Source organism: Trichoderma harzianum, assembly GCF_003025095.1.
Source record: "Trichoderma harzianum CBS 226.95 unplaced genomic scaffold M431scaffold_6, whole genome shotgun sequence".
NCBI classification, from domain to species: domain Eukaryota; kingdom Fungi; phylum Ascomycota; class Sordariomycetes; order Hypocreales; family Hypocreaceae; genus Trichoderma; species Trichoderma harzianum.
In genome coordinates, this window is record NW_020209254.1 from 710,570 (window position 1) to 727,826 (window position 17,257).

A 17,257-nucleotide genomic window follows, 5' to 3' on the forward strand; every position below is an offset into this window, starting at 1 on the left:
CTCAATTGAAGTGACGAATCGCTTAGGGATTTCTCACTAGACTGAAGCATAAACATTCCAATCGAGTCACAAAAGCAGTATACTTTACGACGGAGACTCCAAGATATCAGTGTAAAGCATCATCTCCATTTAACTCGTGGGGCACGTGTCCAGCCATTCTTCCAGGCAGCCTTAATAAAGGTCACGTGGCCTGGCGTTTTCCCCCGTTGTTGTGGCGCGGTTTGAGCCGCGGGAGCTTCACGGTCTTGTTTATTAGCGTCAACAATAGCAGCTGGCTTCACGGCCCCAGCACAACACGACCCAATTGCGAATTCCTCGAAATGGACAACTGGTCGGAGAAGGGCCGGCCAGCTGTGCACGAAGCTCTCAATCATGTTTGGGAAACAATAGACCGTGAGATCCAAGATGGTACGTCGCAGCGCTACTTATACCGGTAGCTACGTCGTACTAACGTGAAAAAGAGCTCGGCCGGAGGACCGCGAACTACGCCGCGATCAACGAAACATTGAAGAGCAAGCTGGCCAATATCGAAGCACTTGAGAACGAAAACAGGAACCTGCGAGCTCAACTAGCAACTTTGTCTTTGAGTCCTCCTTCGACAGAATTAAACACTTCAATCGACAATGCAACCTCAGCAGGCAGACATGCCCCCACTTCGAGTATCGCGATCGCTCCCCCGGCTTCGACCTCTTCAACAACAAAGACACCTCTTCCAAACATTACTCCTGAAAATGCTGAGCTTTTTAAGTCCAAAATGAGATTCCATGCGCTCTCAAACAATTTCAAGGTGGCGAAAGAGGCTCTCCGAAAGAGGAAGGATGAGCGTGACTGGTGGATGGCGCGCGCAAAGAAGTTGGAAAGGCAAGCTAGGGCTGCTGAGGAGAAGCACGGTATACGGATTCTAGAACTGGAAGAAGACGACGAACCTCATGCACTACATAGAACAGGTCTCGCTTTTGAGAACCCGACTTCTGATATGCCACCGCCAACTGTCTTGGCAACCTTGGATAGCGATCACAACGCCAATGTAGATGATGCACAACTGCAATCTACTCAAGGCGATCCTGACGAGGCAGAGTCTGAGGATCTGCCGCCTTTACCAAAGAACGGCCGAGACCAGGATCCGGTTTTCATTAAGCCAGAACCATCTTCCGACCTCCCAGTAGTAGTGTCCGAGAGAAAGGTGAAGAGGAGAAGAGTGGAAGATGGAGGATATACAGCTGCGGCAGCCCCAAGAATCAAGGCAGAACCGGACGATTCTAGTCCTATTGCTGCCTCCGAACACTACCAGTTCAACATCCAGGAAAGTATCGACCTTGACGATATCGCGCAGAGGATAACTACTCCTCGAAAACGCAAAGACCTAGAAATTTCGGCTGTCGAAGATGCAAACGAACCAACATCTCCAATTTCCAATACAGCCCAAAGACCCGGTTATGTACGATTGGGTGGAGTGAAGCAGTCGGCTAAGGATACGCGTGGCTCATCTGTGCTCACGCCAATAAGCGGCAATAAAAGAATTACAACGTGGGCCGCTGATGCGGAGGAAACTCCTTTGAAGGATACATTGGCCCATGGAATTTCAGTTTTAGCGGAAGATGGCACTCCTTATGGGAAACAAACAGTTGAGAAGAGTTTGAAAGCCCTGCCTACGCCGACTTCGGTTGCCAAAGGCCTGCTGGATACGCTGCTGAATACTTCAGCTCCTGAGAATGCGGCCACGATCTCGCGAACACCCCAAGCTCGCCAACTAGAGCGTGTTTCTGCTGAAGATACGCCTCTTGACCTTCTTTTCCCCCAACCCCGAGAGCTACCCTTTGACAAGATAATGCGACACACTAAGAAGCGTCAAGACTTGGGTGCAGATGTAACGACACCTTCTAAGAAATCGTTCAAGAAAGCGCCTGGTCGAAGTAAATCCCCGCTCAAAAGTAGGGGATCCGCCTTTGGCCTCCGTCATAAGCCCCTGTCTGAACTTCGGCTTGATGATTTCAAGGTCAACCCCTCATCAAATGAGGGGCACGATTTTGCTTATTCGGAAGTTGTCAGAGATAAAGATGACAGAGCAGCCCTACGAGGCTGTACAGATATGCATTGTTGTGGGAAGCATTTTAGAGCATTGGCTGAATCACAGCGGCCAAATCCACCGCTGACGGCAGAACAGCGACAGGAAGAGCAAAAACTGCTGGAGGGCTATCTGGGTGAATTTGCCTATCGACTGGCATCCATGACAAAAGATGAAAGAGCTGAGTTGTGGATTGAAGCCAAGGCCGAGGAGCTGGCCAACAAATACGGCAGACATAGACATCGCTTCTCTCGCATGCAGTCTCCACCCGGATTTTGGAATGCCGATTTTCCAGATACACAAGAATTGGCAGCAGATAAGGAGGAGGCTTTGAGGCGAGAGAAGCGTACAATTGCAGAGAGGTATAGAGAAGCCATGCGACCCGGAGGCATGTGGCTATTTAGAGACGAATAGAACGTGGCGACGCGCTATGAGACAGGAGATATGAAGCAAAGAATCGAGCGAGCGAGCAATCATTGGCGTCTGGTTATCTTGGTTGAGGGCGGCTTGGGTTGAGATTTGGTGGACACTGAATTGGAGTTATACTTTTATATACGGAGCATTGAGTGTTGACTTTCAATAGAAGTAGACACAAATACATGGATAACTCTTGTCTTGAAGTACATATCAACGGCTAACTTCCATGCGCAACACATAATCAATTACCTTTATAGTTGTATATTAAGTTATCGTATATCATCTCTAAATCGCCGAACCCCGTAATGCTCCGTATATCGCATCCCAGGCTGCCGGACAATCCTCGGGTCGATCCAGTCAGCGGAGTGCACGGATGCTGGGACGATCTGAGCGCGCTAAACCAACCCATGGCCACACAACCAATTCTGCCTCCACAGTGACTCTAGAAGCCAGCCGCATCTCAACGGTGCTTCTAAATATCGCCGCCGGCTTCTACAGCCCATTTTTACTTCTACTCCTTGCCCCCAACCAGCCTGCTGCGGCCTCACCCTATTCAGAGCGCCCACTGTGGCCTTACCTTGGATTTCTCGTGAAGACACCGCTTCTTCTACTATCTCTTTAATTCTTCCCTCTCCAACGCTGATAGGACAATCGTCACTATCGTCGAGTCACGTTACCTCGTTGCGCAACAACTCTTAGCCGCGTCGCGCAGCTCCAACGACGCTCGCCATCACGACAACACAAACGTGCACCGCTTACTAGCTGTTGGCTACAACTGCGAGATTGACACTGCTCTCCCCCCAACCTCCGGCAGTGCAGGTAGATGCGGGAGTCGCAGCACTGGGCGATACCCGCAACAGTACGATCTCCCAAGCCGGCAGGATGAGTAACCGCCATCTGCCGGCTGGGCAGGGCATACAAGCCGCGGCCGGAGGCATCAACGGTGGCATGGATTTGAATGGAAACATGGGGGGCCCTCGACGGAGACAGCAGCAGTACATGAATCCCTATCACCAACATCAGCTGCAGAACCAACATCCGCAGCACATGAACCACATGTACTCCAACTATGCGCCGTATGCTCCCCAGCAGTATTATGGCATGCCGCCGCATCAGTATCAGACTGGAGGCGTTCCAGCTCCCGGATACATGCCCTATCAGAACTACAACACCAGGTCCCCGCCGCCCATGCAGCAATACGCCCCCATGGTTGGGGTCAGCATCCCGCCGAGCTACCCTCGAGCGTCTCCTAATCCGATGACGCCGTACCAGCCTCCGCTTGCTCCCGCCCCTGGCTTGCCCCATACTCCGTCCTCGACACACTCGTCACAGCTGCTTCCTCCGCCCACGCCCACGACTCCTCAGACGCCTCCGGTCGTTCAGCCAGCCCCTGTGCCGGTGCCTGTCCAAGAGACAACTCCTGCTCCTGCTCCTGTTGCCCCTTCCCCTGTCGTTGCCCCTGTTGTCGAGTCACGCGAGCCTTTTCGCCCACCGGTGAGTTTTATTGAAGCAATACTGGCCAAGACTTGGATGCCTTACTAATTTTGGTGAAATAGCTTCCCTGGCTGTCACGCCCCGACGTCGAATTTCCCGTGAGGACTCCGCGATCAAAACGGCAGAGAAAGCTTTTGGGTGCAGAGGACAAGGCAGTATCGCTGCCTACAGGGCAGTTTGATGTCTCTGTGGAACAACAAATCAACCAGGAGCCTGCGGCATCTGCTCAAAGCGAGCCAGCCCAAAAGCAAGAGAGAGGGTCTACTTCGACTTCTGATCATGCTGAAACCTCCAAATCCGTAGGGGAAGAAGGGGCGACTAAAGCTTCCGCCACAGCTGATGCATCTGGCACTCGCCCAGCTGCACCCGCTGCACCTGTGGTCCCTGTGCTACCAAAGCATGGCCCTAAGCCATCCGCTTCTGAAGCTTCTGTGATGGCGGAGCAGGAAAAGATCAACGGAGATGCTGCCAAGTCTGAAGATCAAGGGGCTGCGACTGATGCCTCCCCTGAGGTCCAACCCAATGGCACAAGCCACCCTCCAAGCCCCGTGGTTAAGGCTGCACCTACCAGCTGGGCAAATCTCTTTGCCAAGCCATCGGCTCGAGCTCAGACGGGATTGAATGGTTCAGCTGGTGGAGATGTCGCCAATGGAGATTCAACAGACGCCGCAAATAACTTTCCTGGGTCAGCCTTTTCCAAATCAAACGCCAGCTCTCTTGCTCAGGCAATTCAGTCATACCAAGTCGAGAACAATGACAAGATCGATTTCCTTGAGCCGCGCGGACTCATCAACACTGGTAATATGTGTTACATGAACTCTGTAAGTTTCTTTTAGGCCTGATATAGACCATAGTGGATCTGCTGCTAATGCGCTTCTTAGGTGCTGCAAGTGCTCATGTTTTGTGTGCCGTTTTACGACTTGCTTGACCAAGTGGGCAAAAAGGCCGCTCACAGCTTCAAGAGCGAGACTCCTCTGATTGATGCCTTGATCATGTTCATGAGGGAATACAATGTACTCAAATCGTCTGCGTCCGTTGATCAGCTCAATCGAATTCTGAAGAACGAAGATCTCGAACGTTACGGCGAGCCCTTTACCCCTGAGTTTGTCTACGACGCTATCCGACAGCTCTCCCGATTTGCCAGCATGCGAGTAAGTAATGAACTTTCCTGCAGGTTATTCTGAACTATGTGTGGCTAATGATTGTTTTTGTAGCGTGGTCATCAACAGGATGCAGAGGAGTTCTTGGGCTTCCTGCTTCAGTCACTTGACGATGAGTGCACCCACGTCATGAAGGATTTGCCAGTTGGACACGAGGAAGTGCCTTCATCTAACGCTTCTACCGGGGGATCTGTTGCGGCTTCTGACGATTGGCTTGAAGTCGGCCGCAAGCAACGCGCCGCCGTCTCTCGCTTATCGGGCCACAACACATCAACCCCTATCACCAAGATCTTTGGTGGCCTTTTGAGATCTGAGTTTCGCGTGCCAGGGCTGAAGGATTCCATCACTACCGAACGCTATCAGCCTCTTCAGCTGGACATTGGATCTCCTGATGTCAGAAATGTTGTTGATGCCCTACGTGGACTGACTCGTCCAGAGCGTCTTCAAGGAGACTTCAACTCCCCTCGTGGGAAGGATGTTACGGCCACGAAACAAGTCTTTATTGAAACCCTACCGCCAGTCCTGATCCTACACCTCAAACGATTCCAGTTTGATGCTGAAGGTCATGGAACTGTCAAGATCTGGAAGAAGATTGGGTATCCTTTGGAGCTTGAAATCCCCCGCGAGGCTTTGTCGAGACAGAAACGCCAGAACCTCGACGATGCTTCAATGCCCAGATACAAGCTCATCAGCGTGGTGTATCACCACGGAAAGAATGCTAGCGGCGGCCACTACACCGTAGACGTGAGGCGACAGGATGGTCGCGAGTGGATTCGGCTGGATGACACTGTCATTCGGCGCATCCGGCCCGAAGACGTTGCCGAAACTGGGTCCGAGGAAGATGCCAAGGAGGTACGCAAGGATGCCGCCTCGAATGTTAGCAGCAACCGATTCGGAGCCATGAACGACGACGACACTGGCGATGAAGACGGTTGGAAGCAAGTCACTGCGCCAACTAATGGTGGCAAGCGATGGAGCAGTGTTGTCAACGGTGGAGCTAATGGAGCTGTCAAGGAGAAGCAAGTCAAGGACAGCATCAAAGATAACAAGGTCGCATATCTCTTGTTTTATCAGCGTATATAAGCCAGCACCTGGCTGGGCATCCGTTTATACCACTACGACATATAATGGATTTCATTGCCGGTGGCTGGTGTGCACTAGGAGGCTTTTATTGGAAGATTTGTTTGTACATGATGTGTACAGAACTACACGATGTATCGATATATGGAAACCACTTACTATTGCATCCCAGGTTGGAGCTATTTATCTTGGCAAGACCGTGGGCGACAAAAGGGGGCAAGAAAAAAAGACCAGCTCGAGCAGGAAGGGAAAACAAAATGGATGGAAAAGGTGGCAGGGGTTGGCGGGTGTTTAGCGGCTCAGATTTGGCGTTGCGGCGTCTCGGCAGGATTTCTTCCATGATTTTTGTCGAGACTGAAAGAAGACGAAAAGGTGGACTGGGGAGAGAGACTGGACTCTTTAACGTGAGAGCTTTTGGGCCAGGGTAAAAGCGTCTTTTTTGTGGAAGCGTTTTCTTTGCTGCTTCCAGAATTGCGTTGCAACTCCTGTACAATATCACATAGCCAGTTTGAGTAATGACATGCATATACTATATATATATATCACTGTGGGAAAAGGGGAGGGGAGGGGGCTTGTTTTATAATGAGCAAAGGGAGGCAAGGTTTAGACCATGTCTATACATTTTTATTTTAATACAAAGAGACCTGCGTAGATCTCTAAACAACCCATCACTTTCGCCGCCGCTGCTTGATCCTGCTCCTTCCGAACCAATAACGTGCCATTTCGTTCAGTAATTTTCTTCGTATTTCTTTAGTGCTTCTTGATGACGGTCATGGAATCCAGGGCGTCCTTCTCAGCGAGCTCGGCCTCGACCTGGGCGAGGATGTTGCGCAGGTAAGGGACATCCTAAGAAAAAGCATTACAATGTCAGTCCAATTTTCGTTCGAGGCTGTAAATAAATGTTCGAAGAGGGTTGCCGTACCTCCTCGGGCTTGGTCCACTGGTCCTTGGGGAGCAGCTTGTGGGTGTAGCTGCACTGGACAGAGCGGCGGATGCGGTAGACGCGCTCGTAGGACTCCTTTGCGGAGAGGCGCTTGAGGGCGATTTGCACGGCTTCGTTCTCTTCCTCGAGGAGGTCGTCGTATCTGCGGTGGGCAATTTGCGTTAGCATTTGGGTGACTCTCTCCATTCCATTTTGCGCAACGTTCATGCAGTTCCTCCACCAGCTTTCCATATCATGATAATCTCCCCTCTATTTTTCTTTTTTCTTGCTGTATCCTTCTCATTCCCAAGCTCATTGGGTGCATCCCTCCAACAAAAAAAAAAAAGGCGAGCATTTAAATTCGGCTATTCGTACCTCAGACCGAGCTGGCGGTATCCCGAAGCGCCAGCGTACCAATTGGCCGCGGGCGTCAGCGCCTTGACCAACCAAGGCCTCTTCAGGACGAAAGGAGCGAGGGAAACCATTGTCGAGGCGGCTGTTGCTGCTGCTGCGAAGGGAGGGAACAAGACGTTTCGCTGGGTTCGATGTTCGAATGCTCAGATTATGCGCGAAATGGGATGATTCGGCGGGCCCTTGCAAAAGTTGGGAGAGCTCGGGATGTCACGTGGGGAAGAAAACGGCCGTTTTTTTGGTGGTGGGGGTTTTTGGGTGTGTTTTTTGGGGGGAGGGCCGTAATGAACGGAGATGGAACTGTAGAATAGGCGGGATGGTTTTCCGTTTCGTTCCGTTTTCCTGATTGATGTGTTATAGCCGCGAGATCATTGGCTGCATGTAAGTCTGCTGTAGACACATGTACATTATGTAGCCATGGATACACTGACTCTCTTGATGCAATCGGAAAACTCTTTGTGGCAAATGGACAATGATAACATGTAGTAGAGATATTGGCATTCATACTACCCATCTTGTACTCTCATAATAAGGCAGTATTGGGAGTATCAATGGAATCCCCTCACTGCACTGCCATCCCCTGCAACACCCGATCCAACTAATTCATCTAACTAACTCCAAGCCCCTCGTGGTTGTCAAGATCTTCTCTTCCGCCATTCAACGCAACGCTCTATAAGTGGATGTGGGGAGCTCAAGTATAGGCAATGGTCACTCATTGTGTTATTTTTGGGCCTCGCGGGCCACTTGTCCACAACGGTATTCTCCGACTTCATCTCCATCCCAGACTCGCGAGCAATCTGCTCAAATTCACGTGTATTCATATACCTGCTACGATGTCAGATAGAGCCGCTCTATGTGATGCGGAGGGTAACTCAACTCAATAAAGTATTTGTCAATAAGTCTAGGCACGTTCACCAGAGTGAAAAGCTGGTGGGTGGTTGTGGCTTTTGTATCGAAATTATTGTATAATAACTGGAGTTGAAAGGTGGTAAACAGACTTTGTGCATTGCCTCGGGCATCTTTCGGCTCCTTTGCTGCGTTGACGAACCACGTCATTAGAGTGGCATGAGGATTATCTGCTGGGTCCATCAGGTGCCCAGAGAAGAGTTGAAACGTGTCTCGAATGCTCAATTCTTCTCTGCCGCACACATTCGACACCTGTGTAGCCAGGAAGTACTTGGAATTTAGTAGTAGCTCAACGCAATTACCTTTGAAGAGCGATTAGCTAACCTCTATTCGATCATACTTTCTCCTATCCAGGTGACGAGGAAGCGCTCGAATGGCAACATTGAAAAACGACAGCCCGATGTCGTTTGGCCCTAGCCATTGAAGGAAATTCCCAATCACGCCCCTAAGAAAGCAGTAAAGCTTCCCGTACAAATCGTTTTCGGCAGCCCACGGCATCTTGTTCACGTCCAAGACGCCCCATGCAGCAAGAGGACTACCACTCTCAGCATATCTGTACTTGAGAATCTCTGGAAACAGGGCGCTTTTGAGTGTTAGTATAAGGAGAGGCGGAAAGGAAGGGGAGGGGGAGATTGACCCATTTGGGTAGACAAAATCAAGGCGTGAATGCCCAAAAGGCAAAAGCATCCCGTCTTCAAGGAACCTCTGATATACCATGCGCAAATGCGGAGAGCCCGTCATCTTGGAATAATGATATTCTCGGGCTTCGTGTCTGTATGGATCCAGAGTGACATGTTGCATTCGGGCCTTTGCGACGTGATAGCGGAGCTTAGGGGGGGTTTTTAATGAGTTAATGACATAGTTCCAGCGTACTACTGGGAGGGACAGACGAAGATAGCTGCCTCCAGAAAATTCCCACGTGTGGTCGAGAACGGTATCGAGAGCTTTGCCGTCCAAGTGGTGACGAACTTGCTCCAACAAGGGCTGAATCTTTTCTTCCAGATATTGCACAATGTCTCGAGTCAAAAAAGCTGAATACCAGACATGTATAATGGTATCAATGGTCCTAGACATATCTGCTTGGTCGTGGCCTTGCGCCGACTGTGTGGCGTCAAGAGCGCACAAACCCACTATCACGTTTCGTGAAAGGAAAGCAATCCTCTCAGTGTTGATCGTGACATCCACGAACCAATGGGACCGGGGCGGTAGTCTAGCTATTGTCCGAAAAAGATGGCGCAAGTCACCGGAATCTATGTGTGCATTGAGTCATTAGCCATCGTACCATCAACAACCACCCACCTCAACTGTTACTCTACGGTTGCCTTGCCAGTAAAAAGTAAAGACAAATATTCATCGTCGGCATCCAGGGCCTCGTTGTTTTCCACGTTGAGAACGTCAGCCGCTAGTGTGCCGCCCCAGAGAAGCCTTTTGTCCTCCATCAGAGGAAGAGGCGGAGGAGCAGGATCGACCGTGGTCCAATCCACGAATGAATTCTTGCGGCCCTCAGTCTCATACCCAGGATGCCATCCGTCTTTGACCAACAGGGCTTCGCAGTCCTTCTTGTGCTCTGGCCAGTGAGCGTCTTCGCACATGACACTGCAATACTTTACATGCTGTTAGCAGTACACGCGAGGAGTCAGGGTTGGAGTCGCTGACAGCCACCAAGGCACAGCCGCGGGTACACGGAAATGCTCCGACTTTGTTGCAAGTTTGGAAGTTGGTGCAACTGAGTTGGCATTCTAAATGAACCGGTGTGTCCATTTTGCTTTGAGACGAGGCTCTATTTACTCGTACAGATAGTGATAAGTTGAAGAATCCTGGTGGTGAAGAAAGGAAAACAAATTGAATGGGTTGGAAATAGCACCAGATGGCCTTCTTCTCAGACCTTTTTCTATCCATGTGTATCACTATCACTTTCCTTCCAGCATGTGCCATGATCAGTAGTGGGCAAGAGTGATGGGCCTCGCATCTGCCTTGCCTGGTACATGTATTTTGGCATATATTGGACAGATCCAGATCCAGAAACCAAAATACCAACCTCAGATAAGTAAAATACGTGGCATCGCTAGACTTTGTTGACTCTCTTCAGAGAATCATGGTCACCAAGAAGTATGAAGGCAGGCCGGCGCTGTCGTTGATACATACATTGACTCCGGTGAAGACGAAGTCCGATCAATCCCGGCCGACCGAGAACATGCTCTCCATTAAGCAATGCGGCCACACCTTGGAGGATGAAATCAAGAATTCCTCGACTGGTTTCCCCGCCATGTACGGACATCTAGCGATCCAGATCAGATGACCCGACTCGCTGATTTTCCTGATTTTGTCCCGGGAGCTTTTCGTCGAGTTATGGTTTAGGTTAGGTATGGTTGGATTGGATTCTATGGCTTATGTCACCCGGTTAGAAGTTTTTGACTGCTGCACGGAAGATGCAGGACAATGCCGTTGTCTTGCCATAGGCCAGCATGTGATGACGGTGCAGCTGCACTGCATGACCGAGCAGCATGTGAAGGTCGGAAAGTGATGATGGGCCGGGAGCGAGGTCAAATCCACTGTTACCTGCACTGTCACGATATTGCTGTATGATTGAATGGATGGATTGAGAATTTGCGTATAAATGGACAATGCGTGCTCGGTATCGGGATCGATACTAGCCTGCTACGTACCTGTACATGTACCTCGCATTTATTCGGCGTCTTGTCCCTGGCTCGCCTTGCGTCATTTGTCTCTGACGTAGCGACTTTTATTTTCTGTCCCCTGTATTTCGTCAACCAAAACATTGATGTGATCCGTTGTTGGTCTTGAAAGGAATCAAACTTATTAACACATCAATACTTGACCTCATCACAATCGGTGGCGCACTCGTGCACAATACTTTACAGCACGGTAGCCAAAGCCATTGCCATCAAATCACTCCCGGCGATGGAATAAGTCGGCACACGCCCAGCCCCAGCGCATGCGCCCTGTACGGTAACCGTCCTTACTGCGCTTGGAGGGGCCAGTCCCCACTGCAGGCCCCAAAATCTCAACCGCTTCGGCGCTCTGCAGTCAGTGGACAGCGCCGATTGCCTGCCCGGCTATCTTCTTCCCACTCCACCAATTCTCGCCCTCTCTTCTTCTTCTTCTTCTTCTTTTCCCACTCTCGTCTCTCCTCCCACCTTCGACCTCGTCCCTCCCGAGCGGCTGTCCGCACGTCCTCTACACATCCCGACCAGTGCGATTCATCCCACAGCCTCGGCCGCTCTGGGCGACTCTTTCTACTCGCTGCACAAGTCAATGGCCGGCGGCGTTCGCTAGGCAAGGACGGATACTGCGCGTGGGAGCATTCCCCGCAGTACCCGGACTTTCCTGGACCGAACGGATCCCAGAATCGAGAATATCACACATATTAGGAGCAGGGTTGGAGAGAGAACGATTAATACTTCTTCTTTCTCTATATTCACTGGTAGAGCCGCAGAGCGGCGTGCTCGACGTCATCCGCTGCGCTTGGGACAATCTCTCGGAAGACGCAGCAACGCCGGAACAAACAGCCGGTTTTTGTATCATCACCACCAACAATCCTCAACACGAGACCTCATAGCCATCGGCGCCAACTTCTAGCCTCCTTAAACAGCCAGCGAACCTACAATCACCGCTCCGACAACCTGCAACCTTAGACTTCTTCTTTCTTCTTCTTTTCGCCGAGGGTGCTATGTCTCACGACCAGTCCCCCGAACAAGCTCAGCCCTCCTCTGCAGATCATGCGTCATCACCCTATCGTCTTGCCGATTCTCCAATGTCAGCCATAGCAGGGGGTCTCTCCCCGCTGCACCGATGGACACTCTCCGCCTCCGACTCCCAGTTCAATGCCTTGTCAGGCGCCATTGGCGGCTTCACGTCCGGCGTCGTGACTTGCCCTCTCGATGTTATCAAGACGAAGCTGCAGGCTCAAGGCGGCTTCACCTTGGTGGATAAGGGCCGGCATGTCGGCCACCCCAAGTTGTACAATGGGCTGGTAGGGACAGCTAAGGTCATCCTGCGTGAGGAGGGTATTCGGGGGCTGTACCGAGGCTTGGGGCCGATTGTGCTCGGATATCTCCCTACCTGGGCAGTGTGGTTTACCGTCTATAACAAGAGCAAGACATTTCTACATCAGTATAATGGTGCGTGGGTAGACTGTCATACTTTGTTCCTGCCATTGAGCCTTGCCCGACTGACTCTCCATTGATGAACAGAAAACCCTCATATCGTAAGCTTTTGGTCCTCCATAATTGCCGGCGCCAGCAGCACCATTGTCACGAACCCTATCTGGGTCATCAAGACCCGTCTCATGTCGCAAAGCAATCCGAACACAGCTAGAGGCCATCACCACGCGTTTGCTCGCCCCGGCAATACCCCGACGGCAAGGCCAATTCTCCACGAGTGGCACTACAGATCAACCATTGATGCGGCGAGGAAGATGTACACCTCGGAAGGCCTTTCTTCCTTTTATTCCGGCCTCACCCCAGCTCTTCTCGGCTTGACTCATGTTGCTGTTCAGTTCCCTACGTACGAATTCTTGAAGACAACGTTCACCGGGCAAGGCATGGGCGAAGTGCAGGAAGGGGAAAAGGCGCATTGGGCAGGTATTCTTTCTGCTTCCATTCTATCGAAAATCCTTGCCAGCAGTGCGACGTATCCGCATGAGGTCATTCGAACCAGGCTACAAACCCAGAGACGACCAGTTGCGGGCGAGACCTTCCTGGTGGATATGGCAGCGCCCGGAGCCAAGCCACCCGTGACCGGACCCAAGTATAGAGGCGTCGTCATGACATTCCGGACCATCCTCCACGAGGAAGGATGGAGGGCGTTTTATGCTGGCATGGGTACAAACATGATGCGAGCCGTTCCCGCTGCAACGGTAACAATGCTTACGTACGAGTATGTTATGAGGGAGTTGAACAAGAAGAAGAACCAAGCTCTAGAGATAAAACGGGCACTGCAGGAGCAGCCTTGATTGAGGCCCATCGGACAAACGCGGGTTATGCATCAGGCGGATTATTTCCAGAAGAGGATGGTTTCATCTACGGATGGTTTCATCTACGGATGGTTTCATTTTCTCCTCTTCTCTGCTTTTCATATGTTTATGGAAATGGGATTTACGAAACAATGAGCAAAGTATCATGGGGTCAGATATACCCTTCTTTCGGACCCTTACCCCCTTTTATTCCACCCTTTTGGCCAAATTGTAGGTATAGAACAAAGTCTGATTTCCAACCGGAATTTTGTAGCAGCACCACTCTCATATGGGATTCTGGGGTCCAGGCCCCTTATCTCTGTTCCTATTTATTCGTCAATTTTTTCATCGATTTTCTGTTTAATTTGCTTTCCCCCCTTTTTTTATTTGAAGAGGTTCATTCTGCATCTGGAGAGAAGTGGCGGGGCAGCGTTTCTTTGCTTTGCTTTGCTTTGTATCTTTTGTTCCCTTTTCATGTTAAAACAGAAGAACGGCGATTTGATTGGAAAGGGAGGGAGGGCGGATGGGAGGTGTTGGTTTTCGGCTGGTCTGGGGTGGGTTTACCTATGTACATCTATCGATATAGCAATGCAGACGAATACGATACGATATCAAAGGCTCTTTTTTTTCTTCGATAACGGATTTGAGTTCGCTGGGATGGATTTTCCGATTGCGCGATATTATGCTGCTTTTGTAAGCCGCTTAGAAACGGGTAAGCTTTTGGATTGTGGATATGGGGATGTGGATGAAGTTTTTTAGTAGCGTTAAGGGGGCGTTTTGTTTGGGGCATCGTGCTGGTTGTTTGGCTGAATTATGGCAATTGGAATTGATCAATGCTTTTGTTTGATAGGTGAACGTGATGTTTATGATACGTTCAATCTATATATGTAAGTGCCTATCTTATATGTCTAACTGTAAGACTTGTATGGCTGGAGTGTGTCTCCTGAAAGGCATGAATCAAAATAACGCCGTACAATATAGCTAGCCCCATAGCATGAAACCCTCATAAACAAGAAATATCTTATACAAAAAGCATCAATACATTTCCCCTTTCTTCTTCAAAACACACGTGTTTTACAGCATAGCCTTGGGGAAGTTGCGCATAGCCTGCCTGACACCCAAGTCGCCGAGAATCTCCTCAGCACCGCCCAGGATGGCGTCGAACTTGTAGGTGCGGTTGAAGTGCTCAATGTACTTGCCCATGCCGGACTGGGTCAGGCCGCGGCCGCCCCAGATCTGGACGGCCTCGTCGGCGATCTCGTGGGCGCCGCGGGTGATGCTCATCTTGAGCAGGCCGATGGGGCCGGCGAGGTGCTGGGCCTGCTGCTTGTAGGGCATGTTGCACATTTGGTAGGTGATGGTCTCGAGCCAGGACTGGTTGGACTCGACGAGGGCGATCATCTTGGCGAGCCTAGAGAGAGATTGTTAGATGGCTTTGCTTTGGTATTTACGAGTTTTGATTGCTTACTTCTGACGAATGACGGGCTGGTCAATGAGACGCTTGCCAAAGACGATGCGCTGGTTGGACCACTTCAGGCACTCCTCGATGATGAAGCGCTGCGCGGCGAGGGAGCCGCAGGCCATGACCCAGCGCTCGTGGTTGAAGTTGCTGAGGATGACGTGGATGCCCTTGTTCTCCTCGCCGAGGAGGTTCTCGACGGGCACCTTGACGTTGTCAAAGGTGATGTAGGCGGTGCCGGCGGCGGGGGAGTAGGACGTCTTGATGGGCTTGGTCTCGACGCCGGGGCCGCGCTCAATCAGCAGCACGCTGAGGGCCTTGCCGGTGCGGACACCGACGACGAAGTAGTCGCAGAAGACGCCGTTGGTGATCCACTTCTTGGTGCCGTTGACAATCTATGAAGAAACACATCAGTTAGAAACGTTTATGCTTTTCATGAAGAAGAAGCAACTTACATAGTGCTTGCCATCGGGCGTCTTCTCAGCGGTGGTGCGGAGACCGGCAACGTCAGAGCCGGCAAAGGCCTCGGTGATGGCCAGGCAGAGCTTCTTCTTGCCGCTAAAGACCTCGTCGGCAATCTTCTTCTTCCAGGCCTCGTCCTTGGCAAAGTTGAGCACGGCGGTCAGGCCAATGGTCATGCCGGCCATGTTTCCGTCCTGGAAGCCTCGCATCATGGGGCGGCACATCTCCTGGCAGGCGACCAGGTCGTGGAAGTAGTCAAACTCCTCGCCCTTGACGACATTGTTGAGCATATTGACGCCGTGGAGGTGCTTGCCGGGGCCGAGGCGCATGTGCAGGATGCCGGCCTGGCTCATCTTGTCAATGACCTCCTGGCTGATGGTGCGGCCGGTGGCCTCGCAGTCCAGGGCCTCGGGCTTGATGACCTCCTCGGTGAAGACGCGGACGGCATGGCGCAGCTTGCGGTGCGAGTCCTTGAAGTAGGGGCTCTTGAAGTGGGGGGTCAACCACAGCGGCTCGGCGTAGGGGACGGGGCTGAGGTCGCCGGGCTGCGGCGTGATGACCTCGGGCTTCTCGCCCTGGACGGTGCCGATGGCGAGGTCGGCGTAGCGAGAGAGCACCTCGTGGCGGTGGAGGTTGTAGAAGGCAGAGGTGGCGTCTTGGCCGGCGATCTGCTTGAGCACGCTCTCGCCGCCGGGGTGGGCGTCGACGAACTCGGTCAGGTCGTAGACGGTGCTGTCGATGATGCACCACAGGGAGTCTTCGGAGGTGTGGTTGCGAACCTCTTCGCGGGTGAAGGTCTTTGCCGGGGGAGCCATTGTGGGCGAATTAATAAGGGAGAGAAGAAGGTAGATGGAAGTAGAGGGAGGAGGAGAAGAAGAAGACGACGAAGAGACTCAGGAGTTGAAGAGCTTCAGAGACACGAGGGAGAGAAGGAGAAGGAAAAGAAGTAGAAATCGTATTCGGGCGAGAAGCTTAAAACGGAAGCCAGCCTCAATTGCATTCCTGAGGACGACGTTGCTTTAAAGCTGGGGTCTCGGTCCTGATGCTGGCCGGCTTACTCCAAACTCCAAATGCATCCAGCCGCGAGCCTCGGCAGAGCTGGGGGCGGGTACCATATTTGGGGAGAAATAAGCGGCGTGTGATTGGTCGGAGACGGTAGTGCCATTTTTGAGTTGCTAGTGGCACCCCGTACTTGGTAATTCGGCCGTGGCAGCGATGGATCTATTGGCAGTGTTTGGATACATGTAGACAAGGACACGAGCATTTCTAGGACTGTATTCTGGTGTTTGGCATGTATTCAACGTGATTTGTCTGCGGTGACTGCTGGCAGTGCTGGATGCCTACATTCTGCCTCCAAGGGAGCCTGGGGCGGATCATTCGGGGACTTTTAGGGTTTAGACTTCAGCTGTGATCTCACCCTTGTTCTTCCAGTCAGCTTTGGGGGATGCAGTCTGGAGAGAGATTGGCTAATGCAAGATGGCTCTTCTCGGTGCCTTTTCATTTGATTCAGCCAACTCCATCCTCGGTGTGCGAAGGATCAATACTGCCTCCCTCTATGGCTGGGTGCTTCAGCTGTAGCAGATTCATTGTTGCCTGTGGGAAGCTTGCCAGATACAGACATCTTACACCCGGACAGTATTACGGCATAAGCACCGGTTGGTCTCGTCATGTTTGTAGGCTACTGTAATACACTTTCCAGGGTTCTATTAGACCGGCTTCTTTATGTTACGTTTACGGAATACTTGTGATGGACTGACAACTCCTGTGTATTTTCGTGGTGAGTTAGATAGTATGTTATCTGTCATTACCCCGGAATGAGGGGCATCCATCGCCCTGTGCTCGACATCAAATTCTAAGATATCCACCATTATATAGTAATGGCTAGTAGCAGTTACTAGAGAAATGT

At 51.4% G+C, this 17,257-nt stretch overlaps 6 protein-coding genes across 6 annotated transcripts; 3 read left to right on the forward strand and 3 right to left on the reverse strand.

Annotated features, from left to right (window-relative positions):
- Nucleotides 1-256: 256 nt before the first annotated feature.
- Nucleotides 257-2,700, forward strand: M431DRAFT_16611 (hypothetical protein). Its single transcript, XM_024913007.1, has 2 exons — nucleotides 257-408; nucleotides 462-2,700. Exons 1-2 carry the CDS (start codon nucleotides 321-323, stop codon nucleotides 2,477-2,479), a joined length of 2,106 nt encoding a protein of 701 aa, XP_024774348.1. The 5' UTR covers nucleotides 257-320; the 3' UTR covers nucleotides 2,480-2,700.
- Nucleotides 2,701-3,364: 664 nt separating this feature from the next.
- On the forward strand, nucleotides 3,365-6,219 carry M431DRAFT_5321 (hypothetical protein; the record flags this gene model as incomplete). The annotated part of the gene is made up of 4 exons (XM_024920848.1): nucleotides 3,365-3,976; nucleotides 4,039-4,797; nucleotides 4,858-5,127; nucleotides 5,191-6,219. 4 exons carry the CDS (start codon nucleotides 3,365-3,367, stop codon nucleotides 6,217-6,219), a joined length of 2,670 nt encoding a protein of 889 aa, XP_024774349.1.
- Nucleotides 6,220-6,966: 747 nt separating this feature from the next.
- On the reverse strand, nucleotides 6,967-7,623 carry M431DRAFT_494898 (hypothetical protein; the record flags this gene model as incomplete). The annotated part of the gene is made up of 3 exons (XM_024917297.1): nucleotides 6,967-7,062; nucleotides 7,139-7,301; nucleotides 7,514-7,623. The coding sequence occupies 3 exons, from the start codon at nucleotides 7,621-7,623 to the stop codon at nucleotides 6,967-6,969; spliced, it is 369 nt and encodes a 122-aa protein (XP_024774350.1).
- A 561-nt stretch (nucleotides 7,624-8,184) lies between these two features.
- Nucleotides 8,185-10,216, reverse strand: M431DRAFT_85728 (hypothetical protein; the record flags this gene model as incomplete). The annotated part of the gene is given in 7 exon segments (XM_024923591.1): nucleotides 8,185-8,374; nucleotides 8,427-8,707; nucleotides 8,780-9,038; nucleotides 9,093-9,705; nucleotides 9,738-9,754; nucleotides 9,767-10,059; nucleotides 10,112-10,216. The coding sequence occupies 7 exon segments, from the start codon at nucleotides 10,214-10,216 to the stop codon at nucleotides 8,185-8,187; spliced, it is 1,758 nt and encodes a 585-aa protein (XP_024774351.1).
- Nucleotides 10,217-12,230: 2,014 nt separating this feature from the next.
- M431DRAFT_86132 (hypothetical protein) lies at nucleotides 12,231-13,430 on the forward strand (the record flags this gene model as incomplete). Its single annotated transcript, XM_024923641.1, has 2 exons — nucleotides 12,231-12,597; nucleotides 12,670-13,430. The coding sequence occupies 2 exons, from the start codon at nucleotides 12,231-12,233 to the stop codon at nucleotides 13,428-13,430; spliced, it is 1,128 nt and encodes a 375-aa protein (XP_024774352.1).
- Nucleotides 13,431-14,504: 1,074 nt separating this feature from the next.
- M431DRAFT_494901 (hypothetical protein) lies at nucleotides 14,505-16,166 on the reverse strand (the record flags this gene model as incomplete). Its single annotated transcript, XM_024917298.1, has 3 exons — nucleotides 14,505-14,841; nucleotides 14,899-15,284; nucleotides 15,345-16,166. The coding sequence occupies 3 exons, from the start codon at nucleotides 16,164-16,166 to the stop codon at nucleotides 14,505-14,507; spliced, it is 1,545 nt and encodes a 514-aa protein (XP_024774353.1).
- Between the last annotated feature and the right edge of the window lie 1,091 nt (nucleotides 16,167-17,257).

Coding starts and splice junctions, on each gene's coding strand:
- M431DRAFT_16611 (XM_024913007.1), top strand. CDS start 321: ATGGACAACTGGTCGGAGAAGGGCCGGCCAGCTGTGCACGAAGCTCTC. Junction 409..461: donor AGACCGTGAGATCCAAGATG/GTACGTCGCAGC, acceptor AACGTGAAAAAG/AGCTCGGCCGGAGGACCGCG.